Source organism: Gobio gobio (genome assembly GCF_949357685.1).
Source record: "Gobio gobio genome assembly, chromosome: 4".
Taxonomy (NCBI): domain Eukaryota; kingdom Metazoa; phylum Chordata; class Actinopteri; order Cypriniformes; family Gobionidae; genus Gobio; species Gobio gobio.
In genome coordinates, this window is record NC_137100.1 from 31,961,577 (window position 1) to 31,979,253 (window position 17,677).

At 37.5% G+C, this 17,677-nt stretch overlaps 2 protein-coding genes across 6 annotated transcripts in view; both read left to right on the forward strand.

The window, feature by feature from the left end:
* ncor1 (nuclear receptor corepressor 1) overlaps nt 1–8,031 on the forward strand; it is a 137,653-nt gene extending 129,622 nt beyond the window's left edge. For 3 of the 4 annotated variants that reach the window (XM_079815098.1, XM_079815096.1, XM_079815097.1), the window contains exons 40-48: nt 1,258–1,383; nt 1,570–1,712; nt 1,833–2,062; nt 3,167–3,316; nt 3,557–3,675; nt 3,834–3,887; nt 4,096–4,302; nt 5,669–5,842; nt 5,931–8,031. In XM_079815098.1, coding sequence (XP_079671224.1) covers nt 1,258–1,383; nt 1,570–1,712; nt 1,833–2,062; nt 3,167–3,316; nt 3,557–3,675; nt 3,834–3,887; nt 4,096–4,302; nt 5,669–5,842; nt 5,931–6,139 — 1,412 coding nt within the window. In that variant the 3' untranslated portion in view covers nt 6,140–8,031. The remainder of the gene's footprint in view (nt 1–1,257; nt 1,384–1,569; nt 1,713–1,832; nt 2,063–3,166; nt 3,317–3,556; nt 3,676–3,833; nt 3,888–4,095; nt 4,303–5,668; nt 5,843–5,930) is intronic. The other variant, XM_079815099.1, reaches the window with a different exon arrangement.
* cenpv (centromere protein V) overlaps nt 1–17,677 on the forward strand; it is a 278,526-nt gene that overhangs the window by 183,827 nt on the left and 77,022 nt on the right. The window lies entirely within an intron of this gene.

A 17,677-nucleotide genomic window follows, 5' to 3' on the forward strand; every position in this document is an offset into this window, starting at 1 on the left:
TTTACACAAATTTTCAAAAGTTTGGGATTGATAAGATTTCTAAATGTTTTTGACAGATGTCTCTCAAGCTCACCAAAGCTGCATTTGATCAAAAATGTGGTAAAACAAAAAACTTAATATTATTACAAATGTAAAAAAACAAACAAACATGTTATTTTTGAATATATTTTAAAATGTAATTTATTCATGTGATGACAGCTGAAATTTCAGCATCAGTCTTCAGTGTCACATGATCCTTCAGAAATCATTCTAATATGCTGATTTGCTGCTCAAGAAACATTTCTTATTATTATCCATGTTAAAAACAGTTGTGATGCCTAATATTTTTCTGGAAACTGCAAAACACTTTTTTTTTCAAGATTCTTTGATAAATGGAAAGTTCAAAAGAACAGCATTTATTTGACATAGGATATTAATGTATCCTTGCTGAATAAAAGTAATCATTTCAATCAAAAACAAAATTCTGACTAACCCCAAACTTTTCAACGTTGTATGTACATGCGTAACAGAGTCTCACCATAATCTAGATTTGTGAGAGTTGGTCACAGTGGCACAGACATCTTTATATCCTGCTCAGAGGCAAAATAATGATTCAAAAAATTTGACAACTTGAAAGACAAAACATGAACATAGGGATTTACTAACAGAAGGCATTAACAGGACACCTAATGGGATAGCCAGTGCCATTGAGGCCACGAGACCTAATAGCCTTAGGAAACCTAGAAAGCACAACCTGTGATCCAGCTGGAACTGAGACTGACAACAGTGACAAACCCCTGACCTCAGATTTGACAGGGTAATTCCATTATAGGGAGTGTAATTCTTACAGCGAGAATGAAATGTATTCTCTTTCCAAAGCGACTTACTATAAAGTCTGCTAGAAGGATGTTTCGATGCCAACTCTTGTGTACGTTTTTTTAATTTTTTTATAACACATTGGCTTAGTGGTGCCAAAATACATTATTCAGCTTTAAATATTTACATAGATATTAACAGAGTAGAGTATAACAGAATTTGTTTATAACAATTTAATGTCGTTTTCAACTTTCATATGTGGCTTTTTATGCTTTTCTGTTCGATGGTGGTACCACAGTAGAAATACTACCGCTCACTGTTTTTCTGTTGAGCACTAGCATTATCAACAGGAGGTGTCAGGTGAAAACAGTGCATTAAAGGTGTAGATGGGACACCCTCTTCTCACTAACAAACCAGCTTTATTTACTTACAAGGCTATAACAGCATGTCTGTATCCTTTAGTGTCATCCAGTCGTTATGAGGCACAGGGTGGAATTGAGGTGATTAGTCCAGCTAACTCTCCAGCCCTGAGAGAAGAGAAGAACGAAGGGCCTTTCCCATCAGAAAAGAGCTCTCAGCCACCCACAGGTGAGACTTCAAACCCCTGATGCCTCCATAAGCCAAGAAACTGAACTGTTTTATCAAGATCTTTTAGGAACATATCCAAGTTATGTTATGCCACAAAAAAAGAAGGAAAAAAAGTTTGAAAGTTTTTTTCATTTGCAAATTTTTGTCATTTCTATCAGTTCTTTGACCTGATCTTGTGTTGTGTAGGAATGAGGTTTGACATTAGCCGGTACAGGCAGTCAGGAGATTCAGGACCTTCTGCACCCCAGCAGCCCCCCTCCTCACAAACAGACAGTTATGGGCCGGTCCCGAAAACACACCGCATCATGACCCTAGCTGACCACATTTCGGTAAGTCACACTCATATTCCTGATGCTTATGTCACATGTCACACCTCCTTCATTGACCTGACTTTCTCTCTCTCTCTCTCTCTCTCTCTCTCTCTCTCTCTCTCTCTCTCTCTCACACAGCATATTATTACACAAGACTTCGCCAAGAGCCAGGATCTTCCCGCATCATCCAGTTCACTGCCTTCCTCTTCATCCTCCTCCACATTCCAGAGCTCTGGTGTGGGAGGTGTTGTAGGTCGAGTTAAACCTTCTAACCGCTATAGCCCTGAAAACCCAGCTCCAACTACACACCACCAGAGACCACAAAGCAGAGTATCTCCCGAGAACTCTTCAGATAAACCAAGAGCCAGGTAGATATGGACACAAAAACACACTATATATATGAAAGCCAAAATTTTACTTAAATTAGTCATTTGGACTGAGACGCACACGCCGCATGAGAACACATGCACATACACTGTTGTTCTTAATTTTGTGATTAGTTATACAGTTTGGATTGTTTTTTTAAAGAAAATAATACACTTAATCAAAAAGGACTTATTAAATTTGAATGGCGAATGTCCTTGTAATTCACTTCAACCTTTCCAAACTTTATGAAAGATTATTTTATGGAAGGTTTGAGTGGTGTGTGAATTGGAAGCAAGCAGAATATGGTTGTTTCTAAAACACATGCAGCATCATCACGCATCTTCAGTTAAAAACAAAGCTCTGAATCAATTCTGAAATTCTCAGAATTCCCGAATCCACCAGAATTGTTGGAGAGAGAATTGCGATGCATCAATTTTTTTTCTCCCACCCCTACTATAAATCAAAGAATCCTGAAAAAATGTAGCACAGTTTCCACAAACCTTAAGCAGCACAACTCTTTACAACATTGATAATATTTCTTGAGCAGCAAATCAGCATATCAGAATGATTTCTAAAGGATCTTGCGACTAAAAAGCAAGCTTTGCCATCACAGTTTCAGAATGACTGACATCTCTTAAATCCCCTTTAAGTTATATATAAAAGCTATTTTACACATTCTTTTAAAGATCAAAAAGTGCACGACAAATAAAGTTATTGTCTCCTAAAATAATAGATTCTGAACTACTGAAACGAGTTGTCAGCAATTCCAGTCTCACTTCCTGTTACAAACTTGTGTAACAATGTAACACATTTGCATAATGTCAGCCTATGGTCTTAGTTGACTGACTGCGAATGGCGTCTAAATTGTCCACCTTTAAACACTGTAATTGTAGCGGAGCCTGGAAGAGTTTGGTTTGTAATGTTGACATGTTTTTTTAGCACTGCGAATCCACTTTGCGTGCACTTCAAAAGGAGGGGTTTAGAGAGACCGAATCTTTGTACCATTTTCATACTCTATGAAAAATGAGGTGATCTGCAGTGTATGAGAAATTTAAAGTGTTTATTTGACCTTGCAGCAGTCCCTCTTATCTGTCTGTCCCTATCAGGCCAGGCAGGTCTCCTGATCGAGGTCGAGGAGGTCTGGTCGAGGGCAGCTATGAGCCCATCTCTCCTCCTCAGGGTTATTCTGGGTTGGATAAACAGGAGGCCGGTATGCTGCAGAGTCAGAGACGAGATCAGGACCTCCCCGAACACAGGTAGTAACTCATTGTCTCTCTGTACTACTAGGTGTATGAGCATTTATTTATACTTTTTTAAATGGCAATTTTTTTTATTTAGGGAATAAAAAAACACTAAATCAAAAATTAAGTAGTGAAGCAAACTGGACTGCCCATGTACCTGAATATTCAGACTTTTGTCTGTTTATTGTCTTTGTGTTAGTTTGGGCTGGCTGCCCAGATTTCCAACCCTATTCTTTGACCTTTCTTTTGTGACAGAACTGACTCGCGCTCCCCAGGCAGTGGCAGTTACTTGCCCTCATTCTTCACCAAACTGGAGAACACATCTCCTATGGTTATGTCCAAAAAGCAGGAGATCTTCCGCAAAGCAGATGTCGGTGAGTGACAATGCAAACCCATTTTGTCAGAGACCTACTGACATCCAAGCTCAGGATATATATACTTTACCACACAGATACACTGATGTCTTTTATTCAGACAATTGCCACCTAATTGGCACCTAAATCTACCTGCCATTTGCTCTTTATCTGAACAGGTAATGCTCAGCCAGGCACAGAGATCTTCAATCTCCCGGCAGTAACATCATCGAGTGAGTTTCACAACTATCAGTATGATTAATTTCATCATAAAGAACATAACTAACATGCCACTAGCGTCGGTTGATGTATTTCCATGTTTTGTGCATTTCTTGTTTTAAGTTTAAATGCTTGTTAAATGCTTGAAATGCTTAATTGTTCTCAATTTTTCCAATGTGTGTGTGTGTGTGTGTGTGTGTGTGTGTGTGTTGTTCTGTGCAGGCAGTATAAACCCTAGAAACCACTCATTTAGTGATCCAGCCAGTAATCTGGGTCTGGAGGACATCATCAGGAAAGCTCTGATGGGGAACATGGAGGAAAAGCAGGAGGACCAGCAACAGCAGACTCAGCTGGGGACAGGAAACACCTCAGGAAGCATGAGCAGTATTTCAGAGAGCCGACAGGAGGCCAGCCCGTCCCCTAACACAGGTCCATACTGTAAATACAATGAACATACACTTTATGTTCATTCACTTTATCTAAAGCAGAACATTCTGCAGGGTGCTTTGTGGGACAGCTTATTACCATGAAAAAACAGTATATTGGTCTGTCGGTTTGTATGTGATCTTTGGATGATAAAAATACAAGGATAATACTGGTTGTCTTTGGAGTATCACTCTGAATTAGGGCTGTCATGATCAGATTTTCAGCACACAATTATCATGGCCAAAATAATTCATGATTCCGATATTATCACAATATCTATAGAAATTAAAAACAGAATAATGCTATCAGTCAAATTCATATTTGAATTTATTTAGTGTTTTCTTGAAATAAGCATGTAGGGAAGTGTACAAAACCTCTTATTTTTTTACATGATCCCAAAACTCCCACACTGATGAGCCAGATTATTTCAAGTGGAGGCAGAGTGTCTCGCTTTGTCTGTCATTTCCTCCATCATGAGTACTAGCTACACATTGCATTGTCATCTTTTCTTTATGATGGGTGGCAACCAGTGTTAAAGGGATAGTTCACCCAAAAATGAAAATTAGCCCATGATTTACTCACCCTCAAGTCATCCTAGGTGTATATGACATTCTTCCTTCAGACGAATAAAATCATGAAGGCCTTCTGAAGTGAATCGATGCGTTTGTGTAAGAAAAATAACCATATTTAAAACTTTATAAAGTAAAGTTTCAGCCGACCGCCTTCCGTGTTCAATTTATGGAAAAAATGTTGAAAGTGCCTCTGCCGATCGAAAGACCAGGTACGCTCGTCATGACGTCACGTACGCATCTTGAGTTTCAAGGCGATCGGCTGGAACTTTAATTGATAATGTTTTAAAAATTAATATTTTTCTTACACGAATGCATCGATTCGCTTCAGAAGGCCTTTATTAACCCCCCAGAACCATGTGGAGCAGTTATTCGACGGACAGATGCATTTATTATGGACTTCAAAAACAGAGCAGCTATAACTGCTATTATAATGCTTGGATTATCCTGGACTTTTGTAATATAACTCTGAATTTTATTCATCTGAAAGAAGAATGTCATATACACCTAGGATGACTTGAGGGTGAGTAAATCATGGGCTAATTTTCATTTGTGTGTGAACTAACCCTTTAAGGTTGTAGTACCACCACCTAATTGACATGTCAACCAGATAGTTACTGGCTCTCGATTATTTATATTATCATATTTGTAGTATCAACATGATACCAGTATTTTTAATTTTTTTGGGGGTATCACTGTTTTCTTCAATTCTGGTATATTGCGAGACCCCTGGTCTGAATGCTTGTGTATCATTCAAGACCAAACTGCTGACATCCTTATCTATCTTTCCGTCTCCACAGCAGGAAAGCAGAAGCTTCAAAGCAAAGCTAACAGCAGGAAATCGAAGTCTCCGAACCCAGGCCAGGCATACTCTGGCGGAGAGCGGCCCTCTTCTGTGTCCTCGGTTCATTCGGAGGGTGATTACCACAGACAGGCTCCCACCTGGGCTTGGGAGGACCGGCCGTCGTCCACAGGTGCGCTACTTGATTCTTGATTGTTAGATTAAATGGTTTTGTTAGAAATTAAAATGTATTATTTGTTTCTCTCTTTCCTCCTACCCAGGTTCCATGCAGTTCCCTTATAACCCCTTGACTATGCGCATGCTCAGTAGTACCCCTCCCACCTCCATGGCCTGCCCCTCTCCCTCCATGCAGTCGCAGCAGCAGCCACAGGGTGGCGCCTCGGGCCCCGTGGCACCGACGCGCGCGTGGGAGAGAGAGCCACCGCTACTGTCAGAGCAGTACGAGACCCTCTCGGACAGTGACGACTGAGGCAGATGACCCGCCTCCCTCTCCTACTCGAGCGTCCATGCCCCACTCCTGTTCACCATCGCCCTTCTTTCACTGTCTTTATGAATCCCACTCACTGCCACTCGAGAGTGAGATTCTGCTGGAGAGGAGGTCGTACGTTTGGTGCTAATTTGGTGCCGACTGGTGGTCAGAGAGAGCATTGCTTAGAGCCACTCATTTTCAGGATTGAACTGATGCTTTGATTTTTGGCCCGTTTGGGGATAAGAACTAGACAAAATCGTGGAAAAAACAGAGACATGGAAAGTCAAAAGGATGAAGAACTTGTAAAGAGACTTATTTGCTGAAAATTTTGTTTCTGTAAAGATTTTTTTTTTTTGTCTTTAAAAAAAGAAAAAAAATCAATGTATGTAAATAGAGTAACCCTTTGCAGTGTTTTTCATTTAACACATTTTTCTGCATTTTAACATTGCTTTTTAAATTTATCCCAGTTGGATAAATGGGTGGAACAAGACACCGTGGAAACGTTTGTGGTCAGTCGGGTAAAGAGCATTGAGCTTCCCACATCTGAATGTAATGGGCTAATCAAAACGATTCCCAATGAATGGCAAAAAGGACTTTGTTTGCCCCCTCAGATGTGGACCCTGTCTATGCAGCACTGTTGAGATGTGTTCTGCCCTGTTACTTCAGGGAGGAAGTCACAATCGTTCGTCAACTGGTATTGGAGGATAGGACTAAATGAAAGACGACATCAGCCTTTTCTGTTGTAGGAGTCTTATTCACAGTGAAACTTCAGACATGAGATGAATGTTTCTTTTGTTTTTCTCTCGCTTTTCGTTTCGGCTTGGTTCTAAACTTCAGCAGTGGCCTGTTGCAGATCTGTTCAGAGTGTTGAATGTCTGGCAGTTGGACACGACTCATCATCGTTCATTTTTTAACTGTTCTTAAAGGTCCACCACCTTTCCCCCGGTAACCCTTTTCTTTTTGAAGAAGAATGTTTTTGGGGGGAAATCCACTATTACTAATCATAAAGGAGCACGTATAACGTGTGTATATTTTTTTTTTCCCCTCCTAGACCACAAAACAAATACAAAGACAAAAAGAGGAAGTACCAAACTTGGTACATCTCTGCACCATTGTTGCACTTTTTTCCTTAGTAATTTTGAGAAGCTTAAAATCTGTACTACCTGTAATCTTAAGTTATTCAATGTCATGCAGAGGTCTGGAACGCTTTCAGATATTGTTCTTGTTTTAGTCGCTTACTCCATCTGCATCTTCAACTTTTGGAAATGTGACTTTTGTTTAAAATTTGGATTAAGCGTATAAAATCGGTACCATTTATCTCAGCCGCTGCACTCGTTCAGAGATCTAAATATCTCTGTCTGAAAGTGAATAAGCTCAATTTTAGTGCAGAAATAGCTGAATGTGATGAAAGCTAATGGAGGTCCCTGATATCTGAAGGCATCTCTTGATCCTGCTTTTTTTTCACTTTATGTGCTTCTGCTTTGTTCAAATAACACCACCAGTCTTTATTTTAATATAATGGTTTCATTTTCATTTGTTGGGCTCATGTTTGGAATTTTTTTTTCCACATTCTTTTTTTTTTTTTCTGTGATTTTCAGCATCAATGTTATATTCATCCTGTTTTAATGGGATGTCAAGTGTTTACAATGGCGTTGACAAAAAATGGTGAAACTTGAATCTTAAAGACAATTAAAATTGCTCATTTAGCTTTGCAAGGGTGACTTTCTTTTTTTCTGGTCCGTTCTGAATCAAGACTTGAAAAAAGTAACTTGTCCCTGATTTTGAAATCCAATGTTTGTATCACTCTGTGTCCTCAGTAGTGGATGAGAAATGTGCAGACCAATCAATAAAGTAGAACAGAGCTCCATCTCTCTGTAACAGACAGCGCTGTATCTCCTGTCTCTGCTGCTTTTCTTTACAATCAACTACCAAAAAAAATATCGGAAGTCTCTATTTTGAGAAGAAGATTCCACATGACATGAGGGTGAAGAAATGATGACAATTCTCAGTTTTGGTTGAACCATCTCTTTTAGTTCCCCAACAGGACTAACTATTATACAGGGTTCCCACACGTCCTGGAAAACACACGGAAGAAGAAAATTAGAGAAAATGTTTAATGTCCTGGAAAATAACTTTCTTTTGGTTTTTCTTTAGCTGGGAACAAAGAGTTCACTTGCCCAAAACAATTACCGCTAGTTGCAGAAAATGCGATGTTCAGGAATGCTAATTTTTCACACGTGAGAGCACTATTTTCAGTGATGATGTTTAGTCTTTTGTTGCAAAGTTTTGGGAATGACTCATTTATTTAAATGCAGGATTAAATCCAAAATCGTATTTATTGACATGGTGACAACCAGCATTGCCCAGGACAATAAAAATTCTGATATCATAATAGATGAAGTGTAAATGCAGACTAATAGACCTGCCACATGTTCTATTACGTGTTATGGGTTTCTTTGTTGTTTATTTTCTTGTCTTTGGCTAATATTTTTATTTTCAAATAGTTAAACAAAACGTTAAAATTGTATGATTAAGAGCTCAGTTTTTATAATTAAGTTATGGCAATTAACTAGATGTAGCAATATATTATTTTAGGGCCCGATTCATGTATTTTTTTCCCGCCATAGTAAAATTAAAAATGTCCTGGAAAATGATCACTGAAAAAGTGTGGGAACTCTGTTAAAGCATCAGATCATTTACTGAACATTTCTAAATATGGGTCCTTATTACTGGATATCTATAATTTAATCTGCATCATCAAGTTTTGGCCACTAAAACCAGACCATTGTCTTCCCTAATTTGTATTAATGACATTTTAGAAAGCAGCTGATGCTGTTTAGTGGCCTGGGTTTTTTCCTCCCGTGTGGAGATATATACTCTATATTGCAAACAGTATTGGGACACCCCTCCAAATCATTGAATTCAGGTGTTCCAATCACTTCCGTGGCCACAGGTGTATAAAATCAAGCACCTAGGCATGCAGACGCTTCTACAAGCATTTGTGAAAGAATGGGTCACTCTCAGGAGCTCAGTGAATTCAAGCGTGGTAGTGTGATGGGTTTCCACCTGTGCCATAAATACTAAATATTCTACAGTCAACTGTTTGTGGTATTATAACACAGTGGAAGCAATTGGGAACAACAGCAACTAATCCTCGAAGTGATAGGCCATATAAAATCACAGAGCAGGGTCAGTGCAAGCTGAGGTGCAGAAGTCGCCAACTTTCTGCAGAGTCAATAGCTACAGACCTCCAAACTTCATGTGGCCTTCATATTAGCTCAAGAACAGTGTGTAGAGCTTCATGGAATGGGTTTCCATGGCTGAGCAGCTGCACCCAAGCCTTACATCACAGAGTGCAATGCAAAGCGTTGAATGCAGTGGTGTAAAGCACGCCGCCACTGGACTACAATTGACAATGCATTTTAAATTTCCACCCTTATTTGCCTAAATAATGAATTAAAGCTGAGGTGATAACAGCAAAACCAAGGTAGAAATTCCAATTTAAGCCAGAAAGTCACAGTTTTTGTCAGTCACATATTTTAGATGCTGTAATTGAATACATGTGGTTTCAAAGTGTTTCTTTCTCAAGATCATATATTTGAATAGTCAAGTAATGTAGATCTGTTTACTGATGAAGTAAATGTATCAAACAAAATTAGTTAAACATTCCATGATCTGATCTTTATAGATCAGAATATCAGGGTCTCTTCTACTGTGAACTCAAGGGAACCGATGGCATCAAACTTTAGTGAGTCAAAGCTATCTTTATAACCAAGTTTCTATTAGCTCAAAAAGATAGAAATCATTTTTAATAATGTTAGTTCACAGTGTTGGAACAGCTCACAGATGCTGTGTGTCTTGCAAGGTGTAGGTGCGAATGAGTAGCATCACCTCAACCATCAAGCTGTAATATGCAACCTGAGGTGATGCTCCCATCATGTGACCCTCAAGCATGCATGCAGCACTCACACTCATGCAACTGTAAAAACCTGCTGGAGATTCTGGAATAACAGGAGCTGTTATATGATATATTCTCTTCATAAATCCTCTTTTTTTTTCAATATCTCAACATTAAACAAACCAAAGAGTGTATGGTGTTTAATCCCTGAGATACAAGTTTGGAATCTACAACAGACTAGATAAAAAGACATTTACATGGTTTAAATTTGACTGTACTCAGATCATTTTTTTATTTTATGTTAACATTTGAGTGAACAGCAATGAATACAGATTTTGTCCATAGAAATAAAATGTTTTTTTATTTTTTTTAAATAAATGTGTCAATTGTTCTGTGGTGTGGCTCATTATGAACTGTGACTATAAATGTATCAGACAAAGAGAAATAAAGTTAGCTAACTTCTGATTATTTCATCTGTGACTAGGCCTTAAATGTCAGTAAATTTGACAGAAGGGTGTCTGTGGTAAGATGAAACCTAAAGTGCTGCGTGTCTTTGGGGGATGTGCTCCGTTTTCACTGGCTATTTAAATGCAACAATATTGCTTAAAAGACATGCTCAAAATTTCCAAAAGCCTCTGATGATCTTGATCCATAATTTACTTTTTACAATCAATTCGACCCTTTCTCTCTACCTTCATGTGTTTGTGCTAGTACTAAAACAATTTATAAAACCATTTTCCTTTATTTTGATATTACATTTATGTACCAAATAAAATTTGAAGCAAAGGAATTTATATATTTATTAAACAGACTTGGTCCACTGTCCAAAAAAGTGAAAAATAAATATTTTCCAACTAAACCAATGAATGCAAAATCAACACGTGAACAAATAAAACTGGATGCATCTTTCATGTATTTCTTTAAAGTTATATGCTCCAGTGTGGTTTCTTAGCAAATTAGCAATATGTATGCTCTTGAGCATGGATTGCATGTTTCAGGTTTACCACAGCATTTCAATGGGGTTTCCAAAACATACACTTTCTCAATCTATTTTAAAGTAGATCTGTTTGTTTCACATCTTGCTGCATGAGCCATCTGTGCTTCAACTTCAGTACACAGACAGATAGCTTTACATTCTCCTGGAGAACTCCGATTTATAGTTCCTTTAAATGATGGCAAGGCAGGTCCTGAAGCAGAAAAACATCAGTGTTTGACTGCTGCCATTATGTAAAAACAAAAACGAAAAAAGGCACCAAATCTAAATGTTCATTTTTCTGCTGAACAATGCTACCAAAATGCACTTTAAAATCTCAGGTAAAAATGTGCATAAACATTTTTGTCTTTTTGTTTGTTTTGTTTTCTAATGAATTAAAAGCAGATAAAAGGCCTTGACTGTTTTCCATAAACCTGTTTTTCATTGAGAATCGCCATTACACAGTAGCTACTTTTTTTTTTTTTGTGCCTGCAGCATTTTTTCTCAGCATTTCCAGGAAGTGATGCATAACAAATTCTCCCCATCGCTGCACATAAACTCATCGTGTTTTTCATCTGCATCTTCAGTGATCAGTTGAGACATGAAGCTGTTTGGCCTGTGTTTCTCTGCTGTGTGGATGTTGTGCTGCTGCTTTCTAGTGTGTGTTAAAGGTCAGTAAACTCTCTGCTCTGAATGCTGCAGTAAGAATGACGTCGTTTATACGTTTGTTTTATGTTTACTATTTGTATTTATTCATTGCCTTTATTGCACTCCTTGTTAGTTTTATGTTTTTAACTATATCCTTCTCCATGTCCAATCTTTCACACAGGACATGATGTGTGTCAACAGAAGCTCATTTCAAGAGTCAGTTTATCCACAGAACTGCAGTCTCAAATTCAGCTGCCTTGCCAGTTTGGAGCAGATCTCTTTGGATCAAACCTGACCACGAATTCAAGTGCTGTGTGGATTCAGATTAATGCAACAGTTGACCACATTGTAGAGATTAAAATAGATGGTCAGCCAATCTACTGGAATTACAGAAGTGGTAGAATTAAAACATTTCGTGATCACTCTGGAAACTTCTCCATCATGATCAGTAATGTGGAGCGCTCTGATCTGGGTCTCTACCACTGTAAACTGTACAGAGATGATTACTGTTTTCTGGGCTATAGAGAGTACAGTGAGTATATATCTTTACAAAGACTATCAGTGTGTATAAACCTGATATTAAAAGTGTCTTGAAATGGATGCATTTCTGATAGTTTACATTAGTCATCTGTTTTTGGTCTTGATCAGGTCTCAGTCTTGTTGAGTTTTCACCGCTCAATAACTGGAAGCTCATCGTTGCAGCAGCAGGAGGAGGAGGATTTCTGCTTCTCTGTCTGATCACGGTGTGTGTTTACTACACACGGACGAAACGTGAGTCTGATCACTGTGCTATGAGACTTGGGGAAACTTTTCATGCCATACTTTATATTCACATGCAGAGATAAAATAAGTGTTAAAAAGCAAACTGTATAAATGTAAATAAGCTAAACTAGTTATAAATGCTGGTTAAAGGAAGTGTAAGTATAGGCCATGGTCAATATAGTATATTTGATTGTGTCTTTCTGAAATGGTTATTTGAGAAACCTGTTAAAACAAGTGGTATTTAAAAAGACAGCACATAAATGAAGAAAAAGACATTAAATTAATTCTTTCAGCTAGTCTTTCAGACACCGTTTTTATTCATTCCACTGAGCCGTATACTGACCAGATGAAGGCATCTTGGTAGGCAGGGATTCAGTAACATATCCTTAATGCGATGAACTATCTTTAGTTATTCTGTACACCCGTGAAACTGACTTCATACATCCACCATAAATGGGGGCGGGAATAACGTTTCACCTATAAAAAAATGGAGGCAGCAACTGAACCTAAATTTTTAAATATAATCAATTTGGCTTTTCAAGTCATTTCAACTTATATTAAACTAACTTGAAAAATTTGAGTTGAAAAGTTGAAATTGTAAAAACGTCAACGATCAACGACTTATTGATCATATCATTTTTTACAGTGTCTTACATCATTTGTTTATAGATGTCACTTGGTTTGGAGTTTTGTATTTGATGTAATGACATTTTAGTGTGGTTTAATTGTTCATATTGTGTTAGTGATCACTGTATATTCAAGTTTACGTCATATAATTTTTTTTTCCTGTTATCAGGACAAACAGTCGATGCATCATTTGAGCACAGATCACACAATTCTTATGACAGTGATGGTAAATCTTGCTTCTCAGTGCTGTATATTGTCATAAAAACTAATGCCTGCTGTGGTCTAAAATGAATGTATAGTTTATGAATATGAAGTAATGCCATGGTTGATACTTAAATATAATTACTACATAAAATAGAATAATTCTAACTTGGATTATCAATAACTGTTTTCCCTGTTCTTTTAGGAGAAACAGTTGATGAAATAACCTACGCATCAGTTGCTCATAAGTCACACAAATGCCTTGACCGTAAAGGTACATTTTGCTTCTCAGTTTATAATGTATATTGTTATATAAATGAAGGCCTGCTGTGGTCTTGAAGGAGTCTGCATATTTTATGATATGATGGAGTAATCTCGAGGCCATGGCTGATACTTGAATATCATTTCTAGCCTACATAAAATCATTATTACTTATGTTATTAATAACTGTTTCCCTGTTCTTTTAGAAGAAACAGTTGATGAAATAACATATGCATCAGTTGTTCATAAGTCACGCAACTGCCAAAACAGTGAAGGTAATTATATTATGTCAGTATATGTTGTATTAAAGAAGTTAAAATGTCAAAACGTGAGATATCGGTTTCATGAGACATTTTCTCATGATCTTTTTTATCTACTTCCTCATCAGTTCTTGTGAATAAAAAGCCTGCAAATGTCTCTGCATCAGAACATGTCAGCTCAGAGATCGTCCTTTACTCTACTGTCAAGCAAAAAGACAAAACATGGAGCAAGTGAGCAGCAAAACATCCAAAGGAAAGCACTCAAGAAAAAAGAAAACAGATCTGTTGGTTTTTCTCTGCCTCCGGAGTGCTCTTAGAAGCTGACCATGGCACCAATCCATCATAGCTTGTCCAAGAATTAACATCATTTGGAGCTTTTCTACAGCATCAGGGGTGGAAAAGGAAATAAAAAAATCAAGATCAAACAAATATTAATTTATGGGAAATATGAGTATATCAATAACTACCCCTATTGATGGAGTCCAATGTTTGTCCTTCATGTAGGCTATATCTGCTTTGTCTTTTCTATCCATTTGAGAGTCATACTCTTGGCTCAGCTGCATGAGGATATGATGGGTGTGAAACTGAGCTACTTTATCACCTAAACCACTTAAATTCTTTGCATACAAACACACAGGACCACAGCTGCAACAGCATATAAAACAGGTGCAGGAGCCATAACCATCTTCCTATGAATCAAGTTACAAATTACACAATGTTACAGATTAAAAGTGGTATAAAAATAGCCTACCAACGGTCAAGATGCTTAGAAGAAGCCAGAGTGGAAATGTCAATTTCAAAAACAAAAATTAGCCAAAGAAAAGCCCTTTTATTCTGTTGCGTATACACCACATGACTTTTGCCCCTATTTGCAGTCTGGACTAGTGGACTGCAGAGCTGCCAACTCTCACGCATTGGCCGTGAGACACACGCATTTGAATGGTTTCACACGCTCACACCCCTGATTTCTCACGCTGAAGTGTCAACCTGGTCGGTCAAATGCCTGAAAGATGAGTTTATAGATCTACCAGTTACCAGTTACTCGTTATCGTCTATGGTAGTTATGCCTTCAGTTTGGGGGTTCAAGATAAATGTGCAAATAACTAGGCTACGGCGGCGTAGTGCGACCAAAAGCTACATTCCGGAAGCGGTGCGGTGTGACGCTCAGCTCAAATCTCACGGCCCAAGCAAGCGAATGCTCCACTCTGCGTGCTCACCAGTAAAACAACGTTCGCTCAAACCCAGTTCTGACATGAAATTTGCCTGTATTTGTTGTAGCTATTTTGTTTAATATTTATGTTTAAAGCTACACTGTGTAACTTTTTTAGTCTATTCTTAGCTAAAAACACTTAGTTCTTTCAAAAATATATGTGCTCATTAATGTATATTTACTTCTTTCAAGTAATAAAGTATTCTCGTAAGTTTATAATATGCCATTGAAAATACATAAGGTAATGGGATCTAACGGTGGTCGCCATGTTGCCCCTCCATCTTGAAAGTACATTAGCCAAAGAGGGACATACCGTAAATTCAAGCTTCGCCTTTCGCATTTTACATTTACATTTATGCATTTGGCAGACGCTTTTATCCATTCCAAAGCGACTTACATTGCATTCAAGGTACACATTTGACATTTTGTCAGTTCTTGCTTTCCCTGGGAATCGAACCCATGACCTTGGCGTTGCTAGCGCCATGCTCTACTTTTTGAGCTACAGGAAAGAATTTTAACTGGTTTTAATACTCGATTGCACTGTACAAAATTCCCTGCCTCGCGCATATGCGCGTCAACTTGTTCAGACTTGTCTGGTGCATGCGCAGAGAGTTTTCATCTCAGCAGCGTCCAGTAACAGAGTTATACAGAGTTTTCCTGGCTTCTTTATTCCTCAAAAGTCTGTTTTTCCTTGTGTGGTATTTCTGTGCGTTAATAACTCCGTAAGTAATAATAGTTATTGTCATTGTAGATGTGTTTCAGAGTGTGTCATCGCGTAATTCAGTTGATGTCACCTCAGAAGTATTTTTGTGTCAACATACAATAGCTTAATGCTCACCTATTTGAATAATCATTCAGTTATTTTGTTATCAACAAATGTTTATTCGTTTATAGAAAATATTTGCTTGTAATGTATGTTGATGGAAATATGTGTCTGATCGGCATATTAACAATTGTTATACAGAGCGCACTGCAGTGCTAACTTTAAAGCGGCGCACACACTTTTGTAACCGGACACGGCTTGCTAGCAACAGCCGCGGCAGCTCCGCTCCTTTTAATACAGCTGCATTTAGCGCCTATATATGGTACAATAAGCTCTGGTTTACGGTTACATTATACAAATGTAACTTATAAGTATAGTTATACAGTTCTTAACTGTGTATGTATATTTACCATCCTTATTTGTTCTCTCACAGAAACCACATTTATGTACATATCCACGCAAACCTGTTTATGCATTGCAATTGGATGACTGAATAAACATTACTATCATCAAAGTTCACTCTGGATTAGCTGCAGTTCTTTCTAGCCGAATAATTAGGCCAGTTGAGTTCCAACCATCCCACTGCGCACAGAATATCCCACAGGCCGAATGTGGACGAGGTCGAACTGGAAGCCATGTTAATCTTGGACTAAATCTGCCACCGTAGGAGTTGAAACGAAATCGGAATTGAGAGGAACAGAAACTATAATTCAATGGATGGTCATATACCTTTTCACCACTAGATGGGGGAAAATATCACACAGTGTAGCTTTAAATATTAGCCAGTGCTATTTTAAATTTCATCTAGGCTATTGGGTCATTCCACGAAATCGGTGCCTTTTCAACTTAGATTAAACTTATTTTATATTTTAATTTTTCTATGTTTTAAAAATATCCATGAAATGAAGACAGCTTAAAAATGACAATAAATTCTATTGTGCCATCTCAGGCTACGAAATTTTTTATTTTATGACTATTTATCTACCTCATGTTTTGATATTTTTGTCATCCCTGTTACAGACACAAGCGTTAGTATATACAATAGTTTTAATTAGAAATATGTTATAGCCTAGTTTTAACGTATTTGAGCAGTATTTTAGTCCCTCTTTTCAGTTGGATTGTTTCAAATTTTGGATAATTTTTTTCAATCTTATATTTGTCATTCAGATGACCAAGAATTTTCTAATTTTAGAGGATGATCACATGCCAATTAAGAAAAATATATATTTTTACAAGAGAGATATTAAAAGAAGGGCTTTGTTCAAAATACAATGTTGATAGGTTTACAATGGAAAAACTGGGAAGGCCATTTCAAATATAATTTTAATATTTTTTTATGAAATTAATGACGGTAACAGGACTGACATCATGGTAACAGGACTGACCAGAGTAACAGGGATGACAGGACACACATTCTTCAGCATACACTGCACCAATTTGTTTACATAATATTGTAAACTTTTTAAATTGCATTATATTTTTTGCACTTACTTGGCATAGTTGTATTAGTGGAAGCACATTACATTTCAAAGATATCTAAAATGTTGACTACCATTGACTACCATAGTAGGAAAAAAATATGCTTGGTTACAAACATTCTTCCAATATCATTTGTTTTTCTGCTGCACTTAATGGCATACTACTATCATCTGAAAAAGTGCATTAAAGTGCAAATATAAAATAAAATTTAAATCATCACACAAATGTTAAAACTATTTAAACAGTTAATACTTTAATTACCAATAATACTAATACCAACAATTCTAACTAAAAATGTAACTGATCCTCATATACCACCCACTCTGAATAATATAGGCATTAGCTCAATAATACACGCAGGATGACATTTAAAAATGTTTACATTTTACACAGATAAACTTTAAAAACAGTGTGGCTTAGGTGACACATGTAATGTCATCCCTGTTACCCACATGT